The sequence below is a fragment of the Haliaeetus leucocephalus genome, unplaced genomic scaffold (genome assembly GCF_000737465.1).
Source record: "Haliaeetus leucocephalus isolate CR32 unplaced genomic scaffold, Haliaeetus_leucocephalus-4.0 Scaffold773, whole genome shotgun sequence".
Classification (NCBI taxonomy): Eukaryota; Metazoa; Chordata; class Aves; order Accipitriformes; family Accipitridae; genus Haliaeetus; species Haliaeetus leucocephalus.
In genome coordinates this window covers 436,007-458,561 of record NW_010973209.1, presented here as the reverse complement: position 1 = coordinate 458,561, position 22,555 = coordinate 436,007, and the positions used below count along the sequence as shown (strand labels likewise).

At 53.7% G+C, this 22,555-nt stretch overlaps 1 protein-coding gene across 2 annotated transcripts in view; it reads left to right on the top strand.

Moving 5' to 3' along the window:
• The window catches only part of KIRREL3 (kin of IRRE like 3 (Drosophila)), a 123,666-nt gene extending 101,291 nt beyond the window's left edge, over positions 1 to 22,375 (top strand). The window contains exons 10-16 of one of the 2 annotated variants that reach the window (XM_010581373.1): positions 4,562 to 4,662; positions 4,778 to 4,976; positions 6,133 to 6,168; positions 9,320 to 9,427; positions 13,511 to 13,620; positions 21,161 to 21,247; positions 21,726 to 22,375. In XM_010581373.1, the coding sequence (XP_010579675.1) occupies positions 4,562 to 4,662; positions 4,778 to 4,976; positions 6,133 to 6,168; positions 9,320 to 9,427; positions 13,511 to 13,620; positions 21,161 to 21,247; positions 21,726 to 22,169 (1,085 nt within the window). In that variant the 3' untranslated portion in view covers positions 22,170 to 22,375. The remainder of the gene's footprint in view (positions 1 to 4,561; positions 4,663 to 4,777; positions 4,977 to 6,132; positions 6,169 to 9,319; positions 9,428 to 13,510; positions 13,621 to 21,160; positions 21,248 to 21,725) is intronic. The other variant, XM_010581374.1, reaches the window with a different exon arrangement.
• Positions 22,376 to 22,555: the final 180 nt, after the last annotated feature.

The following is a 22,555-nucleotide window of genomic DNA, read 5'->3' as shown; positions in this document are numbered from 1 at the left end:
TGGCATAGAAAAGCCTCTCTCAAGAGCTTTGCAGCGTAAGCTTTTCGCCTTGCAGAGCTAACAGGGGAGCAAATGAAATCCGTGCCGTGAGGTTCACCGCTCAGCTTTGAGCATCTCCTGGGAGCCGACTGCCTGCAGCATCCCATCCCACTAGGACATGCTGCTGGGGGATCCGCTGCTGGGGTTCGGTGCAACCCCAAGGTGACAACATTGGGACACACTATCACAGGCGTTGAACCCTACACCAAGGGAGAATCCCACGCCTCCAGGTCGATATGGTCTCCTGGCTCTCCAAGCTAGGAGAACCAAGGTGGGCAAGCACCAGAGCAGCGTCCCCAGGTCCAACATCCACCAAGCCCCAGGGCTTGGCTGCCCGTCCTGCAGCTGGAACAGCCCTCCAGCTCCAGTAGCACGGCATGGTGTGTCAAATCCAGCTAATGAATTCTGCTGAAAGTCTTTTCTGCTGTAATTTGAGAGGGAAGTTGAACGCCTCATATTTTCAAGTGATTTTAAATCCAGAGGGTGATACAATTGTCTTGGTATTACCAGGTGCCTTTCTTCATGGGCTGGGATTCATCACAGTAAAATTAGGTATTTAGAAATGTCTATTCTGGGCTAGCGGCATAGACTCTGATCGGTGCGCGCGGGCTTCGAAGGGGCTGATCCATCCCACCGAAAGCACAGGGACCCCAACTGAGGGATCTTCATCTGCCCCAGCCTGAGCCTGCAATCCTGCCTGTAGCAGCCCATCCACTCTCGAAACAGTCACAAATTGTGGCAGCACAATGCTGGGGTGGGAGAGCATCCTCGTGCCCTCCCTGCAATCGGGTCTCCCTGCCCTCCCCACCAGCAGCCTCGCCGGCCAGGTCTGCAGTTGCAGAGAGAGGCTGGCAGCCCATCCCTGTGCCAAAGCGTGAGGCCACCAGCCTGAAAGGAAGGAGATATGATTCAAAGTCTGGTTAAGGGGAAGGAGGATTATGCAAACAAGCAGTGTTTGGCAGGGCCAGAGCAGCAGAGGCAAAAAGGAAGCAAGGAACTGTTGGTGCCATCATAAATCAGCAGCAGTTGGATTTATGGCCCCTGAATGAACCAAAGCTTCTTGATGCTCCTGACTGCACACAAGCCTGGTTGAAGCTCCCACCCTGGTAGGAGAAGCACCCCAAGATCAACTTCATAGCAGGATTGCCTGCGGTACAGTCCGTCAATGCATCGTCCCGGCTTGGCAGGGGCTGCTGAGCAGGGACCACCACCTCTGCCTGTCTTGCTCTGCAAGAAGATGTTTGTTAGAAGGGCTGGACAGCCCTGGGTGGCTAATGCAGGATTTAATTTGCCTGGGATTCACCACAACAAGCAAGCCAAGCCTGCCAGAGAGCTGAGAGCACAGCAGGGGCTGACCTGCTGCACTGCTTGGTCAGGAGAACCAACTGGTGTCCCCTCAGCTCATGCCTGCAGCAGCCCATTGAGAGCTTCGTCAAGCACGTCTCCACCACTGCTTGTGGATGGAGACCTTGGGATGGTCCCTTGCAATTCCAGGCAGCACGAGCCAGCCCAGGGCTTCTGCAGGAAACAAGGAGTTAAACCGGCCTCTCCTGCCAAACCATTTCCAACTTTGCGAGGGCTTGGGAGGAAAAGTTCAGGTGGACTCAAGCAGGCTGGAGAAGTCAAGGCCATCTTTTCATTCCTCCAAGGCTCCCGAGTCAGCAAGCTGCCTTCTCTTTTGTGCGAGCCGCCAGGACCGCACAAATAAATTGGCACCGGCATGCTAAAAATAACTGCAACCAATAGCTCCATCATTTATATCCATAGCAACATTGTTTAAAGCCTTTTTCCTGCCTGTGGGCTGTCTCACACTTAGCGCTGAATGCCAAGCCGGAGATTGGCAGCTTTTTCATAAGGAGCCAGAGCCTGGTGGAGAATCAAACGCCGGCCCCAAATGTGAAGAGGCTGCAACTTCATGCTATTATTTCTGGGCATGTTCATCTCACAAATGGTCTTTAGTCATACGCTATTATCATGATGATAAGCCTTCGACTCTGAACTCCTAAAGCAATAATAAAACCCAAAGCCGTTGGCATTTGTGCCATTTAAAATCCACTCGCCTTGGGGAAAATGATCCTTTTAATGATTATTAAGCTATTTTTCTCTAGCATCACCCAGTCTTGGAGCTCTTCCAGAATTTATAAGTAACATACAACCATTGAAATAGAGAGAAGATGGCTTTTTTTTATTATTATTTAGGCCTGGCCTACAGATCCCATCGCTGCTCTTGCCTCTGTTGGCTTGGGATTCAGCAGTCATCAGGGCAGGCGAGCAGGAGGATCACCTAGCACATGTTTAGCTAGCCAAGAAGCTCATCCTGCATGCCTTGTGCCACCCTTGGAGGATGTTGGGACCAAATGGGTCCCCATCGCATGTCCCATCCGGGGGAAAAAGCCACAGCACACATTCAGGGCCATCTGCCCGTCACACTTGGCTGTCGGCACGGTTCTGCTCTTGCACCAGACGCGGGGAGTGAAGGCCAAGGCTAGCTGGCGTTGCCACCTTGGGCGTGCTTGCACAGAGCTATTTCACAAAGGCAAGGTGCTGTTTGCATCCTCCTGAAGGGAGGCAAAGCAAGGAATCAACTGAACTCTCCTGAGACCCCAGCCAGCACTTCTGAAAGATGGGCTTTCAGCGATGGATAAAAGAGAATGCACTCCTTGGGAGCGTGCCTGGAAGAACATCTTGAAGAAGAGCATTTGGGCAGAAAACCACAACAAAAATGTCTTTTTTTGTCTTTTCCACTAACATACAGCTATGACCACTACATCAAAACAAGTCCTGACCTTCTCCTTCACGCACAGCTCCTGCTATTATCAATTTTGACGGCAGCTCACTTTCAGCAGTAATTTCCTGAGCTGCCAGAACCGTGTGTCTGGTCGCTGGTCAGTGAAATGCACTTCATGGAGCTAGTTTTCCGTGCATCTCACGTTGAAACATCATAGGGGAGGAAGGACAGGGCTGTATCTCAGTGGGAAGTGTTTGGGGAGTGTGAAGGTTTGGTGCAGGAAGGTGTTACTGGGATAATTTCAGTAGGCAACTGTATGTATGAATGCACCAGAGTGAAGAATTTAGCATTTCGGTACATCTTTGTGCATTCTGCAAATTCATAAATGGGCAATTTGGATGAGAATCAGTCTGGGCAAATCTGTTTCTCCCCACTTTACCCCAAATCCCTGAGACTTTATTCATAAAGGAACACAACAGCGGCAAGGCGGGCTGAAAAAATGGGAAAAGTTTCTCAAATCCACAAAGGATTGGAGAGAAGATGAGCACAGCAAGCTCTCCCACTCCAACCATCCCAGAGACCTGGGCTCAAGACCCAGCTGAGGTTGTCCCCAGCGGTATGTTGGCCTCTTGTAGCAACTCCTGTTGCATCTCTTCCACTTTGCATGGCCGGTATGGAGCCCGATGGTGTTTGCACATCGCTCCACACGTGTGCATGGATGGGCATGACACCAAGACTGTGTTTTCTGACAAACTCAAACCCAGGAGTGACAACCCAGACTGGTCATCTGCAATAGCCGAGCTGGGGCAGGGGGGGATCTGCCAGCCCCTGCCTCTTCCCTCTCCTTGCCCTGTGCTGCCTGCCTGCAGCCCAGCTTGTTGCTGTTTTCATTTCTGCCAGCGGTAAGCCACTCATAGAAATGCAAATCTACTTTAATTAAGGAGGCTAATAAACAGCAATTAGGATCCCAGCTCTTGTGCTGGATCCCTTGGGTTGATCCCTTCCTCAGGGGGAGGTCCCCTCCACAGGGCTGTTGGAAGAGTGCGGGACACACTGATCCCACCAAGCCGTGCTCTCCTCTCCAACCCCTTTTCTCCCAACCGTGTCTTTAAGATGTCCACCAAGGGAAGACAAGGACATTGCCCTTCACAAGCCGCCTCAGCCAGTGCATTCGGCCTCGTAGTGCTCAGGGACAGCCTTTCCCAGCCAGGCTGGGCTCCTTTCGGCATCCGAATGGCACAGGAGAGCCCAGCTGATGGGGTCCCAAGGCCTTTCCAGCAGAAATTTCTCCACCGCATCGGGCAGGCTGATTGCAGGTCACTGATGGTGGCTGCCGGTCAGTGCCTCCTGCCCTCCTACTGCTTCCTTAAGCACCTGGGGAGCAATTAGTGTAATGGTTGCTTAACAAATCTGGGAGAGCACAGAAGAGGAACACCAGGTAGGCTGGGGTCTTGCTTTGCTTCTGGAGCAGAGAGCCCTTCTCAGAGGCCGGGTTCACCAAGGAGATTCCCACAGGGTGATATAGTCACGGTCCAACGCCGGGGATGTAGGAGCAGAGATGGGGAAGCGCTGGTGCTTTGTGGGAGCTTTGCAGAAAACCAGCAAAAAGCAAAGCCCCACTCTGTGTCCCTCTGCATCACAGGAGGCGAGGGAGCTGTTGCTTCATCCCTCCCCCTCACAGAGGGACCCCAGTGTCCCTCCGTGCCTCTGCTAACACCCTCCCCCAGTGCCACCAGTACCTCGTATTGCAGCCACCCATGTGAGACACCAGCGTCCCTCTCCTCTCTCTTGCAGGGCCACCCATCATCTCCAGCACCCAGACACAGCACGCCCTGCACGGCCAGAAAGGGCAGATCAAGTGCTTCATCCGCAGCACCCCACCGCCAGACCGAATTGTGAGTACCATCCCATGGGGCAGCACCTCGTGGGGCATGGTGGGTATCCTGCACACCTTAGGGTGCCCTACGGTGGGCAAACCTGCCCCAGGCTGACCCCTCTCTTGCTTGGCAGGCTTGGTCCTGGAAGGAGAACGTCCTGGAGTCTGGGACCTCCGGGCGCTACACGGTGGAGACGGTCAGCACAGATGAGGGCGTTATCTCCACGCTGACCATCAGCAACATCGTCCGAGCCGATTTCCAAACCATTTACAACTGCACTGCCTGGAACAGCTTCGGCTCAGACACAGAGATCATCCGGCTCAAAGAGCAAGGTGGGCATCGCTGAGGAGCTAGGCAGCGGGAATTAGCACCCGGCCGGGCTGTAAGAGTGGGGAGATGCTGTGAGAGGCAGGAGGTGCTCAGAAAAGCTCTTGGGATGTCAAAGAGGAAATAATTAGGAAAGATGGTGAAAATGCTCTGGCCGTGCTAGCTGTAGGATCGCATCCTTAAGGTACCTGGTCCTGGCAGAGGGTCAGGAGGTGGGACAAGCCCTGCAAAGTCTCTGCTTGATACGGTATTGCCCCATTTTGCCTGTCCTGCTGAAGGTGGAGGGCACAGGCCAATCCTGCACCCCTCACTCCCTGCCCTACGGCACAAGGTGATGCCACTGCCACAGGCTGGAAGATCATTTATAGCCTTGGAGAAACAGGAATGGCTGCTCCTACCAGACCCCACTGCTCCGCGGTGATGGGAGTGAGCGGGGGGGAAGGCGTTTGGGCTGGTGGCAACCCTCCGTCCTGGCCACCAGCCACGATGCCAGCACGTGTTTTGCAGGGCTGGGCTTACCCACCCAGCCTCAAAGGCACCTCGAGCAATTCTCAGGGGATGGCCAGGGGATTTCCTCTCTCAGGGCTCTCCATAGCAAGGGAAGGAGATGGCTTTTGTGAGGAACCCTTAGCTCCTGGAGGGACTCCAGTTCTCTTCTATTTTATTAAATGCCAGGGCAGGCAGGTGGATTGTCCTCATTAAGCCGTGATTTATAGGCAAGGCTGCCGTCCAGATTAAATCAGAGCTAAATGAACCCCTTAAAATTAGCCTTGGGCTTCTTCCAACGCAAACAGAGCCAGTGGTTTTTCCAGGTCGTCTGCCAGTCAGCGGGAGCGCTCAGCGGCAAGCCTGGGTCCCGGTGGAGGGTGGCCGGGAAGCCGAGCCGGGTCGGAGCCGGCGCCACAGCATCCGAGTCCGCAGCCAACTCCACATCTGAGATCCGAGCATCCCTGCTAGGTGATGCAAGGGGACACCCCTGCCCTGGGCAGGGGGACACCGTAGGGTGGCTGAGGATGCGGTAGGGTGGCAGGGGACATCCCCTTCATGGGGACATCCCTGCGCTCAGAGCAGAAAGCGGAGCAGAGGGCTGAGCGCTCAGGAAGACTGACATGTGCGCTTGGGCTGTGCAAGGCTGTGGACACTTGCTTTATTTTCAAACAGGTACGGAAATGAAATCAGGAGCTGGTATTCAAGCAGGTATGGAAATCATGAGCTGACGGTGAATGTGAATTGTCCCCAGCCATTACCACACCTGAGGACCCGGTGTCCTCCTCCTGGCCCGGCAGCTTTCGGCAGAGCAGGCAGGGGTGTAGAAAAGCTGCAGGGCAGTGAGTGGGGCACGGACTGAGAAGCTGGAGTGGTCTGGTCTCTGCTTTGCCACTGACCCTCTCTGCAAACCAACACTGCCTTTCTGTGCCCCAGCTCCCCAGCCACTGAGAGGGGGATACTATTATGCAGCTGCATTTTGAAAGTGCTGTGAAAGGGACCACTTAAGCACTATTATGGGGCAAAAAAGAGGGAGAAGTACAAGTTTCCGGGGTCATTTGCAGACATCAGCTTGTCTCAGCATCTTGGGAGAGTGCTAGCCAGCTGCCAGAGCAGGGCTGAATGGATATTTGGGCAGATGCTGTGGGATGTGCTGCCATTGTGCCTTCCTCGTCCTCTGCACCAGAGCAGGGTTCATGGGGGAGCACGTAGCCAGAAAACTGCTCCTCATCAGCTCGCCCTTGTCTTTGGGACACAGTTTACCATCCCAGCTGCTGGTTCCTGCCACTGCCCTTTTGCATTTACCTTTGTTTTCAGCCCAGGAGAGCCCAGGGCACTTTCCCCACCCCATTCCCTGCATGATTCTCCATCACCTTCATCACCATCACTACCTGCTTCTTGCTTAGCTCTGCATTACAGATCCCACTCTGCCAAAGCTGAGAGCCAGCAAGCACTCCCAGGGACCCCAGGCTCCTGTCTCCTCACCCTTTTGCTCCATATTCCCCTGGGAGAGCCAAAGAAATCCCACGACAAGTTACCTCCATTTATAGGAGCACTGCCTAACAAGTGGCCTCAGGCCACCCGGAGAAGAAAATCCCAGTTTCTTCTTGCTGTGGCTCACCTGGTGTGTTGGAGGATGCTGGTTTTAGGATGAGCTCCTTGGTGCAGCTGGAACCAGCTCCAGCATCTGCTACGTGAGCTCCAGCTCCAGCCTTGCAGAGCACTCAAGGGGACTTGCCTTTTCACTGGAGGCCCCAGGGGAATTCTCGCACCACAGTGGTGAGCACTCTCAGCAGGTTTGGCGATTGACTCAGTGGTGACTCATGTCACCTGTGACCCCACTCAAGTGACAAGTGACACATCAAGGGACCAGCAGGCCCAGGCAGAAAATTCATGAGCAAGCCAGAAACTGAAAAGCGTCAGCATAAACCACCAACTGAATCACTTGAAACAACAAGCTAAGCAGGGAAAATTAAAGGCTCTTTTTACATCAAGTGTGAGCAGAAGAGGCTAAACTCATCCAGCACCATTTTTTCACCACCCTGCAGTTCTCAGAGTAGGGCTCAGGACCCATGAGGCCCCATGGCCACTGCTAAAGGGTAACATGAAATGACTTTATAACTCCCCTGTCCCAGCTGGGTTTAGATAACAATGAAGAAACCCTTTGCTGACTACACGGGAAAGATGCTGGTGGAATTACAACGCCCCCCAGTCCCACCAGTAAGGATGCATGCCCCTTAGGAAGGCTGAAAGGCACAAGCAGGATCTGTGATCTCAGGTCCAGGATGAAATTCGTGGTCAACACCAGCTCCACACCAGTGGACAATGAGAAATGGTTTCCTTATCACCCAGTCGAGTGTCAGCCATCAGGCTGCAGGGCTCTGCTTCCCAGCTAGATCACCCATGTGTCCCCATGGTCCAGCAGCATTCACATTCTCCACCTGCACAGACGAGGAGGAAAGAGGACCACCTCTCTCTATCCATTTTTCCCTAAATTCGTCCCATCCATTTGCAAGGCAGGAGCTGCAAGGAGAAAACACACATTGGAGGTGTCCAGGAAAGAGGTGAGGACACACTCACCCGGCTTAGCCAGCCATCCTGGAAACGGTTACCCCTCTCTTGGCCCGCTGTGGGGTCACAAGAGCCTATGAGGGTGCTTAGGGAGAACAGGAATGGGGACCTATAGGTATCTGCTGCTTTTGGGGAGAGGGTCTGCAGGATGCAGTTTATCATCCCAGCCAAGGAAGGCAATTTGTGGTACCCACAGCTTTGGTGTCCTGCGAGTGGGAGTGCTGCCTGTCACCGCCTGGCAATAATCCAGAGAGCAGGCACCAACCCAACACTCGCTGTTAAGTAGGAGCTGTGCTTTGAGGGACTGGAGGAACTGAGCAGGGAGATAACAAGGCTCTCGGGCTGCAAATCTGACCCTCTCACCATAAATGTGATTGCATATTCCACCCTCCCCACACCTCACAAGCTGCCGCCTGGATCTGCGCAAATAAATCAGCTTTGCTGGTGGAGCTGCGGTCTGAAATCCCCGCCAGGAACCCGGCTACAAAGTTATTGTAGGCAGAAGGACGTGGGCATGTAACCCCCATGCTGCGGCAGGCTCTGCTCCTCCGGGCTGCCTCCGCAGAGCCCAGCATGCTCATCCCGGTCCCACAGCCCTCGTCCACCACAGCCGCTTGGCCTCTGCTCATCCCTGGTACGGGCCAGCCCTCCTGTCCCGGTCCTTGTAGCACCCTCACAGGTTGACGGAAGGAACATGGAATTGATAAGCCAAGGGAGAAGGCAGATTAGGATATAAAACAGGCGGAGGCTGTGAATGATGGCTCTTGGGTTAATTCATCCATATATACTTAATAGCTCCTGCTAAGACAGCTGAGCTACCGCCTCTGGCAGGCAGGCTCAGCGCCCGACTCCATCCTTCCATCCCAGTTCTAACCTCTCTCCCAGCCTGCTCTGATGCCATTTCTCTTTCTTAATAATATTAACACGCTGTCTTCTTTTGCACTTTTCATCCTTTAGAGATACTCATTCATTAACCTGCAGGGTGCTATTGAGAGCAGTTGTTAACCTGCTCTTCTGGCTCCCTCCTCTTCTCTCCCTGCCAGGGGAAACTGAGGCACAGAGAGATCAGGGCTTGCACAAATTGCAGCACACACCGATGTCCCATGGACAGCCCATGCCGGCATCACCCACGCAGGGACGAGGGAGCGGGGAAGGAGGTCCATTTGGCCCCAAAACCCTCCCCAGGCTCATCACTGAGCCGCTTTCCAGTAGCCGGGGGTGGGTCCCTTGGGGAAAAGCCACCTCTCCGTCCTTCATCCCAGCTTCATGCTCCCTCTCCTTCCTCTTGCAGAGTCGGTGCCGATGGCAGTGATCATCGGAGTGGCCGTGGGGGCCGGCGTGGCATTCCTGGTGTTGATGGCCACCATCGTCGCCTTCTGCTGCGCCCGCTCCCAGAGGAGTAAGTGTCTCCCCCAGCTCCGCTGCATCCCTTCGGGCAGGGCTAGGGCTAAAACCTTGGGGGGGGGGTGAATAGAGTGGGTCGCAAAGAAATCAGCGGCTGAATTTACTGACACGGCACCAGCACAATCTGCTCCTCATGTTGGTCTACCAAATGTTCAGTGCCACTGGGCTGCGAACAGCAGCCCTGCGGGAAAAGGAAAGGGTTTTGGAGCATGTGGAATAAACATGCCGGGGTAAATGCTAATCCCCGTTAGCAGCACAGACAGCTCGGGAGGTGTGCAGGGGTTTCCCAGGGGCAAAGGGATTGCAAAGGGACCTGCTTTCAATCCCTCCTTTGGAGAAATCCTGATGTCCAAGAGGGAGAATCATCCTCACCATGCCGCATCGGTGCTTAAAAACCCTCCTAGGTTTGTGGTCTCTGTTCTGCTTCTGTTTTAATTCTATTTTTCTTAACGTAAAATGCATATTTCCTAGTGGGAAATTACAGCCAGCTGAGGGGTTTTACATGGGACATGTGGGTTTTGAAGCCTGGCTGTAGCGGGAATACAAGTTAAAGCGACATGAGAGATGCAGGTAGCGGAGAAGGAGGAGTAAACAGCGTGGCATCATGTTGCCTCATTGAAAAGACACCGGGAAATTAAAGGAGGATTGTTGGCTAAATGAAAAGGCATCAAACCAGAAGGGAGAGGAGTGTGATTATTTGGAGCATCTCAGGCCATGGGGGAGAAGAGGACATACTCAACATTGCTTCTGGCTCGGGAGACACGTAGTACGGATGCCGGGATGCCAAGCTCTGTGTGTGTGTGCCAGAAAACCCAGTTGGTTTTCTTTTCTTTTTATTTTTCCCCCTCTTGATCATTTGCAAAGCAATCAAAGACACCAGCCCCTCCCGGATTTGGGTATGAATGTATGGCCTCCTGCGGCAGAAATGTGCTTAATTTTAAGAGCAATAATGATGCCTCTCCCTGTTTTATCCCCTGGTTTTTTTGAACTCTTGCAGCCTCCATGAGCAAGTATTAACAAATTAAATGGGGGGCAGTCACTAATCTTGCTTTTTGCGGAAGGATTGCTGATGGACAGGACCCAAGAGCAGGCCAATTCAATGTCGCAGAGATCATTCAGCAGTGACGGGCAATTCGAGCACCTGAAGAAAGCAGGTGCCAAGCCGTGTTACCATGTCAATGATCAGATGTAATCGGCCGTGCTTTCCCCACACCGCATCATTCGGAGCAGGGGCGAGCATGTGGTTCATTATCTTCCTCTTATTTGATGTAACCAGATGGCACAGGGTTCTTTACAGGACATACAATTTAACACTAATGCCATGACAACAGATCAAAGACGTGGTGCAGGTGCCAGCTTTCAGAGTCCCTCGCAAGCTGGAAGCGTGCAGAGGATGGGCAGGTCTTTGGGGGAAAAAGCAGAGCTTGTTCTTCCAGGAGGGGACGACCCCGTCCCACCCAGATGCCTTGTGTGATTCGTCCCTTGGATTCCCAGGGGTAAATCAGGAATAAGAGGTGTTTTCCTTCCTAGGGATGGGAGGATATATACTGGGAAGAGGGTACTGGGGACATGGTGGCGTGGCAGTGTTTGAAGTCCCTTTTCTCCGCCGTGTTTCCAGTGCTGTCCCACTTAGGACTTTTTGGTCTCCTATATGCAATGAGCTGCTGGGTCTGGGCATCTTCCCTGCATCGCCGCTGTTCGGCACCTCCCACAGTGTAGGATGCTGTGGAGACCCTGGTTGCCATGTCCTGGGGAAAGGTCAGCAGCATCCCCAGACCAGAGCACGGGTCCCCGTGCTTCCCACAAGGTTTCTGTGCTGCTTCGCTTTGGGATCAGCGCAAGCGAGCAGCAAGAGATCAGCAAAGAGATCAGCAAAGATCTTTGCCCTGATCTCCCTTCCCTCCCCAAAGTGAAACAGGAGGAGGAACAGCTTAACCTTTTCCAGAGAGCCGGACCCAACCGGGAATGCCAGCTCGGTAACAGAGGCTTTGCCGGGTGCTCGCCAGGGCTGCCACTCGAGGAGAGGGATGACGCGGTGGTAACGAAGCAAATCCTGGGTGCAGGTGGGGTTCCCCAGCCTGAGATTCGTGCAGGGAGCAAGGGGTGCTGGTGGCAGTGGGGCTGCTTGGTTCCCCATCATGTGGCTCCAAAAGCCACTTGGAGCTGTCAAAACAGGGTCTCTCCTTGGTTTTGGGGGGAGCTGGGAGCATCAGCAGCTAAACCAGCCCCTGAGTAACACCCATGGTTCAAAAACCTGCAGGCAAGGACTTAGCTGTCCCAGGCCGAAGGGCTTTTATCCCAGTTTTGCAGGTGCTAATGCAAACTGGATGCTGTGACAGCTATCTCCAGCGGCAGGTGAGCATTAGGAAGGTAGAAGCACCAGGCTGAGAAGGTGAGGAAAGGACTTTCATCATGGTTAGTGGTGTGAAATCAGCAGAGGTACTACAGAGAGCAGCTCAGGAGTGATGGGACCAGCAGAGCACTTGGATATCAGGAGAGGGACTCATTTCCTACCTGCAGATTCCTCTCCCAGGACAAATACCGGAGCATTGTTGCTTCATTTAAAACAACAGCCTGCAAACAAAACCCATTGGCAGGCTGCAGGGACGGCTCCGCACAGCTCCTGGCAGAGGGGACAAGGCGACCCAGCATTAACTCTGGAGAAAGCATCTCCTGGTGGCTGCAACAGGCCGTCGACCGCAACTAATGGCACTGGGGGAGGCAATTCCTGGCCTTGCTTTGGGGAGATGCAACAAAAAAATGAAGCAGGTACAGACACACTGAGCCTGGAGGCTCTGGAAAAGAAAAAAAATAAGACTTTTATGCACGTCTGTTGTTGTATCTTTGGTGACTTAACAGCCCAGAGTTATTTAAGGGGGAACACTCCTGGGAGAGAATGTGCAAGACAGTAATTAGATTCTCCTTGTGATTAAAGATGGAGGCTCCGGCACCAGGACTGTGGCCCCAGCAAGAAAAAAAAAAGAAAAAGCAGTAGTAACTTCCCAGCCAAACCCTTTACCTTGCACCCTGAGACTCAGAGACGTCTGGGGGTGACAGCAGGGCTGCAGATGCCGAGGGCACAGGACACTGGGATGGATTTATTCAAGGCTGGAGCTTCAAGCTGGTCTTGGTTGCATGATTCAGTTTGGCTTACAGATAAACTCACTGTCTCCTCCTGCATGGTCCAGCCTTTGCTGGACTAAGTCGGTGCAGTCCTGGCTTGGCAGGGCGCTGCTGGTTCCTTCGGCTGGAGGTAGATCTAACGAGCCCAGCGCTTCAAGGCAGTTTTGGGTCCAGGAGGGTTGGCGCAGCCATCCTAGGAGGTGAGGGCCAGATCGTAGGCTGAAGCCCGGCTTCAAAACTGGGAGCTGTTTAGATCTCGCTGTTCAAATTTGCATCCATCTCTGCTTTTCATCCTGGATTTGCGCGGCCGTTTCTGCTCCTGCTGCTCAGTGTCTTTGGTTTAATTTTGCTAAAGTGACTTCTTCAAAGCACGCCTGACACCTTCAGGGAAGGCAGAGAGTCTCTCCAGAAATGTTTCTCTCTGCCCTGCATGAAAACAGGCTGCTTGGAGCAGCAGCCAGGGATGATTTTGTCATTCCCAAAGCCCTGGCTACATCTTTGGCCTTTTCCATATGCATCTGCACCCCAAACCTGGGGAAGGCTTTTCTCAGGGGCTTCCTGGCATCAGAGAAGAGCTGATGCATCCCTCAGGAGCAATATTTCACGTGCTCGCCGAGCAGACACTGTATATCAGCAGTCTGGACAAACAGCCTGCCATCTGTTTGAGCAGTCCTGATGCAGCCCAGCCCCTGTTAATAGCAGCATGAGTATGGCAGAGACTAAGCAAGCTCCCAAAAGACTTAAAATAGAAATCTGAGCTCCCCAGAGGTGAAGGTTTCACATGCCCATAACTTACGGCAATGCAAATATTGCTCCCCCAGTTCTCGGGTGGGCTTGCTGAGCCGGGGTTAATTTTCCCCAGTGCTGCTGGACATTCTCAGCAATCAGTTGGGTCCTTGAGGATGCTCCACGATTGCCTTCAACTAACCCCTTCTCCATCTCGCTCTTTGCCCAGATCTCAAAGGTGTGGTTTCTGCCAAGAATGATATCCGCGTGGAGATCGTACACAAGGAGCCAGCCTCTGGCAGGGAGACGGAGGAGCACCCAACCATCAAGCAGCTGATGGTAAGGATTTACTTCTTTTCCCCATAAGCAATTACTCTGGGTGTTTGATGGTAACGAGCCCAGGCACGTGTAGTTCAGTGCCGTAATCCCCACTCAAGGCAAAGATGCTCTTCCAAAAATCTTGCTTTTGAGATACACATTCTCCTGCCATAAAAGCTCCTCGAGTGAAACTTTGCTAATGAGGAGGGAGAGCTGGGAGAGGTTTATTGCAGTAGCCCAGCTGCCCGCCGGGCTGATTGCAAAGCAAATTTACCACCTAGCGTGGGGAAAGAGCTGCAGACTGCAAGTAGACACGCAATAGGTGAGCACAATATAATAATAAGCTAATTAGCCAGCGAGAACTGCACTCTCCTGGATGCACTTTAGAGAATTATATGTGCAAAAACAACGTATGTGCACACAGTTGGTTGCAGATTGCTAACGCCAGGAGTGTGGGGCCAGCCTGGACCTGGGTCTGTAATAACCTGGGGGGTGTCACCCTCCTGGGGCTGCTGCCTTTGCCCGAAGGAACCAAACCACACGGGCAGGGCAAGATGCCGATGATTGAGATCCCAGAAAAATCAGCCTCAGTGCAGGGACTGGCGCATCCTTGCAGCCTGGCCACGGCTGCTCCTCTCGCTGCTGTCACCGCCATTCGTTGTGTCTCAGCCCCAATTTGCCTTTGCTTTTGCTTGCTGGTGTTATATCGTAGGTGGCAAATAGAAGCCAAACAAATGGCAAAGCAAGGTGAGCGGCTGTAAAAGGTGAGAGAAAAGAGCAGACAGGAAAGGGAGAAGGGATTGAAGAGGCTGCTTTCTAGGCTGCTGGGTGGTTTTTTCCTGCTCTAACCCTCCAGTTTTTTGGGCAGCACGTGTAAGAATCAGTATGCCCTGTCTGCAAAAGCTATTCGATGAATTGCTGGTGGAAAGGCAAGGCTGAGCATCGCAGGGTGGGCAGAATCAATGTCTGCTGGTGCACATATATAGCAAAGGAGCCTCAAAATGAGAGGTGGGAGGAGATGGCGATCTGGCTTGTTATCCCGGCACCACTAAGGTTTCTGTGCAAGACCCTTTGTTCCCAGTAGGGTTTTGCCCTGAGGAGTCTGCAAATCCACAGTGGGATTTGCAAGGCTTCACTCGGTGGAAGGACGGTGGAGGCTGGGACTCGGGTTTGGAGCAATCTGCTGAGATGAAGGGCAATGAGGAGGTTCCTCTCCATAGGACCCCGTACCACCATCTGTATAGACAGTGATCAACAGCGCCAAGCCCCGATCTGGCTTCCAAAGGAGGGGCTGAGATCAGCTCAAATGCCACTCAAGACCTTAACCACCAAGCTAGCAGCATGCACAAAGCCTCAGCAGAGGAGACATACGAGGAACATTTACCGCTGACGAGTAAATGAGGAAGAGGATGGTCATGGAAGGCCAGGCACATGATCTTGCAAGACATGGTGGGGACTTTCTTAGATTGTTTGTCAGAGCCAGAAGGTGATTTCACATCAACGTGTGCCCTTGATAAGGCTGGTACTGGAGCAGTGCAGAGCTGTGCTGTGCACATTTCAATAAGGTTGCTGGCAGGATGGAAATGGTGCAGAAAAAAATGACAACATTTATTTGATAGCTGGGAAAACAATGCCTTACGGGGAGAGGTTTACAGAGCTTTAGCTTATTAGCAAGACTTTGGAGAGGTGGTTTGGTTACAACACGGTATTAAGGGGCTATTTAAGTGCGAACGGGGCAGGCAAAGTTGAGTACTTTTGGATACAACATGAAAGAGCGTAACCGCCTGGCTGCTGGACCGGGAGAAGGTGATTCTCCCCCTCTCTTTGCCAAATCCAGGCGCTTTTGCTGAAGATACATCAGTTGGAAATAACATTGTTGGAGCAACGCTGTTCAAGAGGTTGGAAGAGATGGGCCATAGTCTCCGACCCTGACGCTGGGCAGATTTGGCACTGGCTGGAAGAAGACATCAAAGCCCCCTTCCCTGCCTGGACTGGAGCCCCCCCATCCTCATCTGCCCTCGACAAGAGCATTCCCATTAAATACTTCCCAATTTCTTCTCTCCTCAGTCCCCGGGCAGCCCCGCTCTCCCTCATCCTACTCCTTGTTTCCAGCAGCCAGTGCGACCGTCCTTCTCTGGCCATTAAAGACCCAGGCTTTGGAGGCTAAACACGTTCCTAATAAGATGCTCTGAGTTTGTCAATGAAATGATGGATCAAGTTAAAAAAAATTCATCCTTGCTAATGAGCAGTGATGAGACCTCTCCTGCAGGAGCACAGCACCCCTTGCTTGCTCCCTACCCTCACCCCGAGACCTCCCTGCTTTCCCTCCTCCCCGTACCAGCATTATTTCCCCCACTGCTTCTTCCTTTGCCTTCCCTAAGCTTCTTGTGATATTTCCAGCCTGGGTTCAACCTCGACGGCGTCCTTTGAAATGATCTGCTTGCCCTCAACAATGTTCATAACACCTTGCAGTTTAACATCAACTGCGAATTTCATTAACATGCTGGGTGCTCTCACGGAGAGATCATTAATGCAGATGTTAACGAAGAGCAGGCCACGCTTGCTAACAGCTCCCCTCTGCTCAACACCTTGCTGCTTCGCATCAGCCTTTTCATTCCCCATCCCGGATCCTTGCCCAAGCCCCTGAGGTCCAGCATGGCTCGACCTGCTCCTGCCAAGCTTTGGGAGCGGAGATCCACCCTCTGCGCCACGGATGGTGCCTTTGCTCCTCCGTTTCCCACGGTGTCTCTGCCTTGCCGGAGCGTTTCTGGCTGCAGAGTGCCAGCGTGACTCTTCTTTCCCCCCTCTAAATGCTATTGCATTTGTTATTCTCCAGCCATCTGTGACCTCCGCAGCTCTCCGTGCTTTTCACAAATAATTATTCATGCATCTATAAATTCATTAACACCTTAGGATACACGTCATGCTGTCTGATTTGCATATGTTCACATTGTCTCAGTGCCGTTTCCCCCGCCTCCGTTAGCTGTTCTGCCAGGTGCTGCCTACGGGCAGGGGAAAGGCTGCCAGCCCGCAGGGGCCAGAGAGCAAACAGCAGCCAGTGGCTGGAGGCAAAGGAGCCCGTTAAAGGGTCTGAGCCTGGAAAAAAATAAATCACAACAGCAGCTTTCTCTGTCCTGCCGGCGTGCTTTGCATCGGCACGCCGCTTCAGCTGAGCCTCCTCTGTGATTAGGGGGTTGAAGAGCATCGTTGGCTCGGACGTGGCATAACCTCCTCTGTTATCACGGCTGGGTGACTGCGTTTTATTCCTGGCTGATTGAACTCCGTGCCTCAGTTTCCTCGTCTGTGAAATGGGACGGGTGATCCTCAAGGAACCATCCCCACTGCCAGGAGCAATCGTGATGATAGAGATGATCCCAAAGTGACCGGCAGGCAAGAGCATCCCAAGTCAAAGGGGGTCCAGTGCGGGCGGGTAGACCCAGGCATTGCCTTTGGTTCATATTTGGGGTGGAACAGTCAAAATAACCCATCCCGTAGCCAGGTTGATGATCTTTCCCTTGCTCAGCTCTTTCCTGTGCCCATCTTGAAACCCATCCCTCTGCTCCCAGGGACGTTCCCACTTTGTTCACAGCCTGGAGATCGACACCAGCCACATTTTCCACTCAGGAGCTCAGCTCAGATCCCCACGGAAGAGGAAAAATCAAAAAAGCAGAGGTGAAATTCAGGGTGAGGCTCATTACCTGCAGCCCAGCTGTCACAGCGTCATTTTCTCTGCCTTTCTTCCCGAGAAATGCTCCAAGTGCACAGCGGCCAGTGCCACTGCAGCCTTGGGAAGCACATCCCTCCCACACAGCCAACACCTTCCAGAGGCACCAGCACCCACAGCGGATGCTGCTGGCAGGGTACCAGCTTGGACACAGCACCGTGCTTCCTCCAGCCAGGGAGAAGATGCACCACATAAAAAAAAAAAAAAAAAAAAAAAAAAAATCACTATTAAAGTTTTGGTGACCTTTGCAGCTCATGGCTCAGGTTTTGTGGAGCCACAGTGGAGCTGGACCACCACGAGGTTTGGGCATCGCCCAGGGACTGAGTTATCTCAAGGCAGGTAACACCTTTAGGGGTAATTGGTGCTGAGGTGCATCAATCCAGGCACTGTACGAGCACGGAGAAGCTGGCTTCTGCCACAGCAAGCTCCCAAGAAAGGAAGAAGGATGCGAGAAGTACGGCAGGACATACTGCAGGCTGGCTGGCATCGCTCCACCACCCGCTTTGCCCATCTGAAAAAATAACATTTTGGGGGAGAGGTGGGACGAGGTGATGCAGCTTCACCTGGGGGTGGTGGGATGGGCAGCACAGTGGGAGCTCACGTCAGCGAGCGGTGGAGGCAGGAGCCGGCGTTTGAAGGTGATAAACCTTCAGCCGGCTGGGAAATCCCAGTAGGGTTGGTTTGGTTTGGGGTTTTTTTTTATTATTTGTGTGCTTGTTTCCTCACCGGCAGCCGGTCCCCGGTGGGAGCAGAGGAAGCCGCCGTCTCAGGAATCTGTTAAACAACAGCCCTCGCCCCTGGTAGGGTTTGACCCACACGAGTTTAAAAGTGCTGCTGAGCGGCATCCAATTACCCAACAAGCGGGAAGCATTGTAATTAAACACAGCGTGAGGGAAGGGGGAGGCACCTCGCCCAGAGCGAGGGGCTCACCCTTGAGCCTGCCAGGTCTGGATAGATGCTTAGGGACGCAGCCGGGGACTCCAGAGGCAGCAGCATTTTAAAAAACATATTGTCTCTGCTAATGAAAGCAAAGAATTTAATATCCGGTCTGTTGCATTTGACATCCCAGCTGAAAGAGGCTTTTCATTTGGCGGCGTTAAGTGAGGGGGTGCTCCAACGGGCAGAGGATTAGGAGGCACGGTGCTGGAGCTGGCTACTATTTTCATAATTTAAGCACTGTTTCCCTGCCTTAAATGACCTTGAGCCATCAATTTGCTTCGCAGGGATGCGCTCCCTTGATGGTAGGAGCCAGCATAGCGAAGCTGATGTGATGCTTCATCATATCAAGGGGGTCACTGCCTTTTGCAGCAGGGGAAACTGAGGCAAGAAGCAGTAGCGATCAGGGATGCAGTTCATCGCGTCCCTTAGCCACGTTGATCCAGGAGGGACCAGCAAGGTTCGGGCACGGGGAACGGTAGGGACAGCTTTACGCCATGCCCAACTGCATCATGCACTGGTCTTGGGATGGCGAAGGCTGCTGGTGCCCAGCACTGCCAAGCAGGATTAAGTCCTGGCACGATGTTCCTGGGATCGGGCTGTGCCCTTGGACTCAGCAGCGCTGGCAGGAGGGGGAATGGTGGGCACGCAGCTCTAACGGGCGGCTTTATCACCAGCCATCTGCATGGCAGCAGTGCGGCCGAAGGACCGAAGCATATTGGTGGTGTAGCCCAGCTGGAGAAAACCACGGCTCCAGAAAAAAGTCTGGGCATGATGCTGGAGCATTCCGTGCCCGTGCCAACATCCGCAAGCATGTTGCCGGCTCGTGGCTGCGCACTCGGACAGTTCTGATCTCTTTTTTCACGTGTTTCCCTCTCCCCCCCACCCTTTTTTTGTCTCTGCATCCGTAATCGCTATTAATATTGGTAACGGAGTTAACTTGTGTTAACTTGCGTTAGCTCGCTCATGTTTACCCAGCGATGGCAAAGAGAGGAAGGCAAGCTAACGAGTGTCCCACCGCCTGCTAATTAACAGCGCAAGATGGCATCGGGGCTAAGCTGCCACGCAACCTGTAATAAAGGTCACATTAATGACTGGCTGTAACGCAGGGACTGGAAATGAAGCGATGCAATGGTGCTTTATGGGCCGCGCTTTTTGCTTGCGCGAGGGCTCGATGCCCTCTGATGGCACGGGGGCTCACTGCAGCCCCCAAATCCACGGGGTACAGCCAAATCCACGGCATCCTGCCAGCTTCGGGGAGAGGCAGGGTCCCCACGGGGCTCGAGGTGCATCCTGGTGCCTGGACCGCTCCAGTCATCCTTGCAAGAAACACCACAAAATGGCTTCAAATACCCCATCAAATCCGACTTACTAATTCTAGGGAGGTTTTGCCACCGGCGGGACTGTCCCCCTGGTTCTCACCCACTCTTGTCCCCTCTCCGTCTCCAGATCCGGCCCTGACCGCCTGGGTCACCCACACCAAAAACCAGCCAAGTCCGAGAAGTGGCTTCTTTTCTTTCTGACCCAGGACCTGTGAAACCCTTTCGATGGCTTTAATATGGCCGCATGTATCCCCATCCCATGCCTTTGCAGCGATGCTTTAGGGGATTTAGTGTGGCACTGGGGCTGGCGTGCAGCTGGCAGAGAAAAAAGCAAAAAAACCCAAAAACCATCCACATATCATTTTAGCTGCCCTGAATTTAATCCTCGGTGACGCTTGTATTTACCCTAGTAAATCAATGGCTGTTACAGGCTTTTTTTTCCTAGGAAAACTCAGGTACTTTAATTTATTGCATTTAATAGCCCTATCAAAGGCTTTCAGGAGATGAACAGAAAGTGCTGCAGGGTGTATTTCCACAACCACTTACCATTTTAAAAAGGAGAAGAGAAGTTGGGCACTAAAAGGGGATTTTTTTGGGCTGATTTGGGGCTGTGATCAGGGCGGCTGCAATCCCAGCGCCGGGGCAGAGAAACCGGGCCAGAGGCACCTGATCGATATGAGAGAAGATAAAAAAGGCAGCTGAGAAATTGGTTGATAATTATTCCACTTCTGCACAACCCCAACTTGCTGAAGGAAGGGTAATTAAAGCCATGGTCTAATTAATGTGTACCTTGCCCCCCTGGATTATGGTCAGCCTTCAAAGGAAAGCTAATGAGGTGGAGAGAGATGGGTGAGCAGCACATCAGGGCAGCAGCATCCATCGCTGGGGGGGTCTGCAAAGGAGCAGCGTGAGCAAAAATTGGCTCAAATTGAATCAAAAGGAGCTTCTCCAGCCCCTCCTGACCTGCTGGGCCGGCCCAAGTCCCAGCCACACTGGCTGGGCTGGGGTGGGTAAAAAGCCTTCAGGACCCAAATCTTTTGAGAAGAGCCAGCGTCAGGGTGGGGGGAGAAATAAAATTAAGGCTTTCACATTAATTACAGCATCATGGCAATGCCAAAACCTAGCTGGGATTTTGAGATGTTAGTGACCAAGTTCACCTTAGGAGGAAAGGATGAAAAGAAAGAAGGGGAAAAAACACAATAAAAAAAAAAAGGAGGTTTGGGGTTTTTTTTAGGGGATTGCTTTGGACAGGCGGGGTGCAGCCCCAACACTCACCATGGTAGATGTAAATAATTCACTTGCCGCATCAGCCCAGCCTTTTTAGTCCTAAACAGAGGCGAGGAAAAAACAACTCATAACCCAGGGAATTGTGTTGCTTTTGGGTGGCCGCCCAGCTCCACTGCCCTCCGACACTGTCCCGCTGGGGTGCCCCTGGGCAAGTCCTCTAATCTGGCTCACGGCCGACAGCCTCCCTATGCCATGGGGCTCACCCCACGCGGCGTGGGGCCACGCAGCCCCGGGGTGGGGGGGATACAGCAAGTACTTGGGGATGCTGACACCCGCCTGCATCCTTTCCTAGATGGACCGGGGGGAGTTTCAGCAGGACTCGGTGCTGAAGCAGCTTGAGGTGCTCAAGGAGGAGGAAAAGGAGTTTCAAAACCTGAAGGTGAGCCAGACCCCAGGGACATGGCCCCCCTCTGTCCCCAGCCCCATGGGCAGATGTGGCCCAAAGCCCCCCCGGTCACTCCTGTAGGAGGGACTGTGGCATACGGCCAAGGCAGTTGCACCCCAGGGTGCTGGGCACCCATCCCCGTGCGTGCTCCAGGGCAGGACCGGCTTGTCCCTCGCCCAGCATTGCTGCTTCTTTGTGGTCCCAGCACCCTTTTGGGGGATTAAAGAAAAAAAAAAAAAAGCATGTGCCAGGACAGTGGGGTGCAAGGAGCACCCATCCCTCACTCTGATTTGGAGGGGGCCGAGCGGGACGCGTTGGTGGCACGAGAAGATGCTCCAACGCTGCGGGCAGGAGGGCTGAGGTTGTCCTCTTGCATGTCACGGGTGGCACAGGCGGGTGCCCCGAATGCCAGAGCATACGGGAAGGGTGGGCACCACCAACCTACCCCCCTCCGCCTTCTCAACCCCCCCAGGACCCCACCAATGGCTACTACAGCGTGAACACCTTTAAGGAGCACCACTCCACCCCCACCATCTCGCTGTCGGGCTGCCCTGCGGACCTGCGCCCAGCCAGCAAGCAACGGGTGCCCACCGGCATGTCCTTCACCAACATCTACAGCACCTTGAGCGGGCAGAGCCGCCTCTACGACTACAGCCAGCGCTTCGTGCTGGGCATGGGCAGCAGCTCCATCGAGCTGTGCGAGCGCGAGTTCCAGCGCGGCTCCATGAGCGACAGCAGCTCCTTCCTCGACACCCAGTGCGACAGCAGCATCAGCAGCAGCGGCAAGCAGGACGGCTACGTGCAGTTCGACAAGGCCAGCAAGGCCTCCGCCTCCTCCTCCCATCATTCCCAATCTTCTTCCCAAAACTCGGACCCCAGCCGGCCCCTGCAGAGGCGGATGCAGACACACGTTTGAGCCCCTCCGGGGACACTCGGGACCCTCCACGCGGGCGCCGTGGCTTCACACTAGGACAATCGCACCCGCCGGGAGCGGCAGTGGGAAGAGGCCGGATCCAGCCCCCCCACCCAAAGCGGGGCTGCGGGCTGGGGGACCAGCCAAGCATCATTCCCCCCCCCCACCTCTCTCCCCGGTACATGCTAAGTACAACCCCGCCGAGGATGTGCCGAGCCCCAGGGAGCCGTCCCCTCCACAGGGCTGGGGACACCCCCGGCCCGACCACGCACACCCCCCCCGCGCCTCCCCAGCTGCTCGCCTCTGCTTCCCGCTGCTCTCTCCCATCCGGCTCCTTCCCTTCCTTCTTGGTGTTCGGTGTCCATACTTATAGAGTCCGTTGCAGGGGG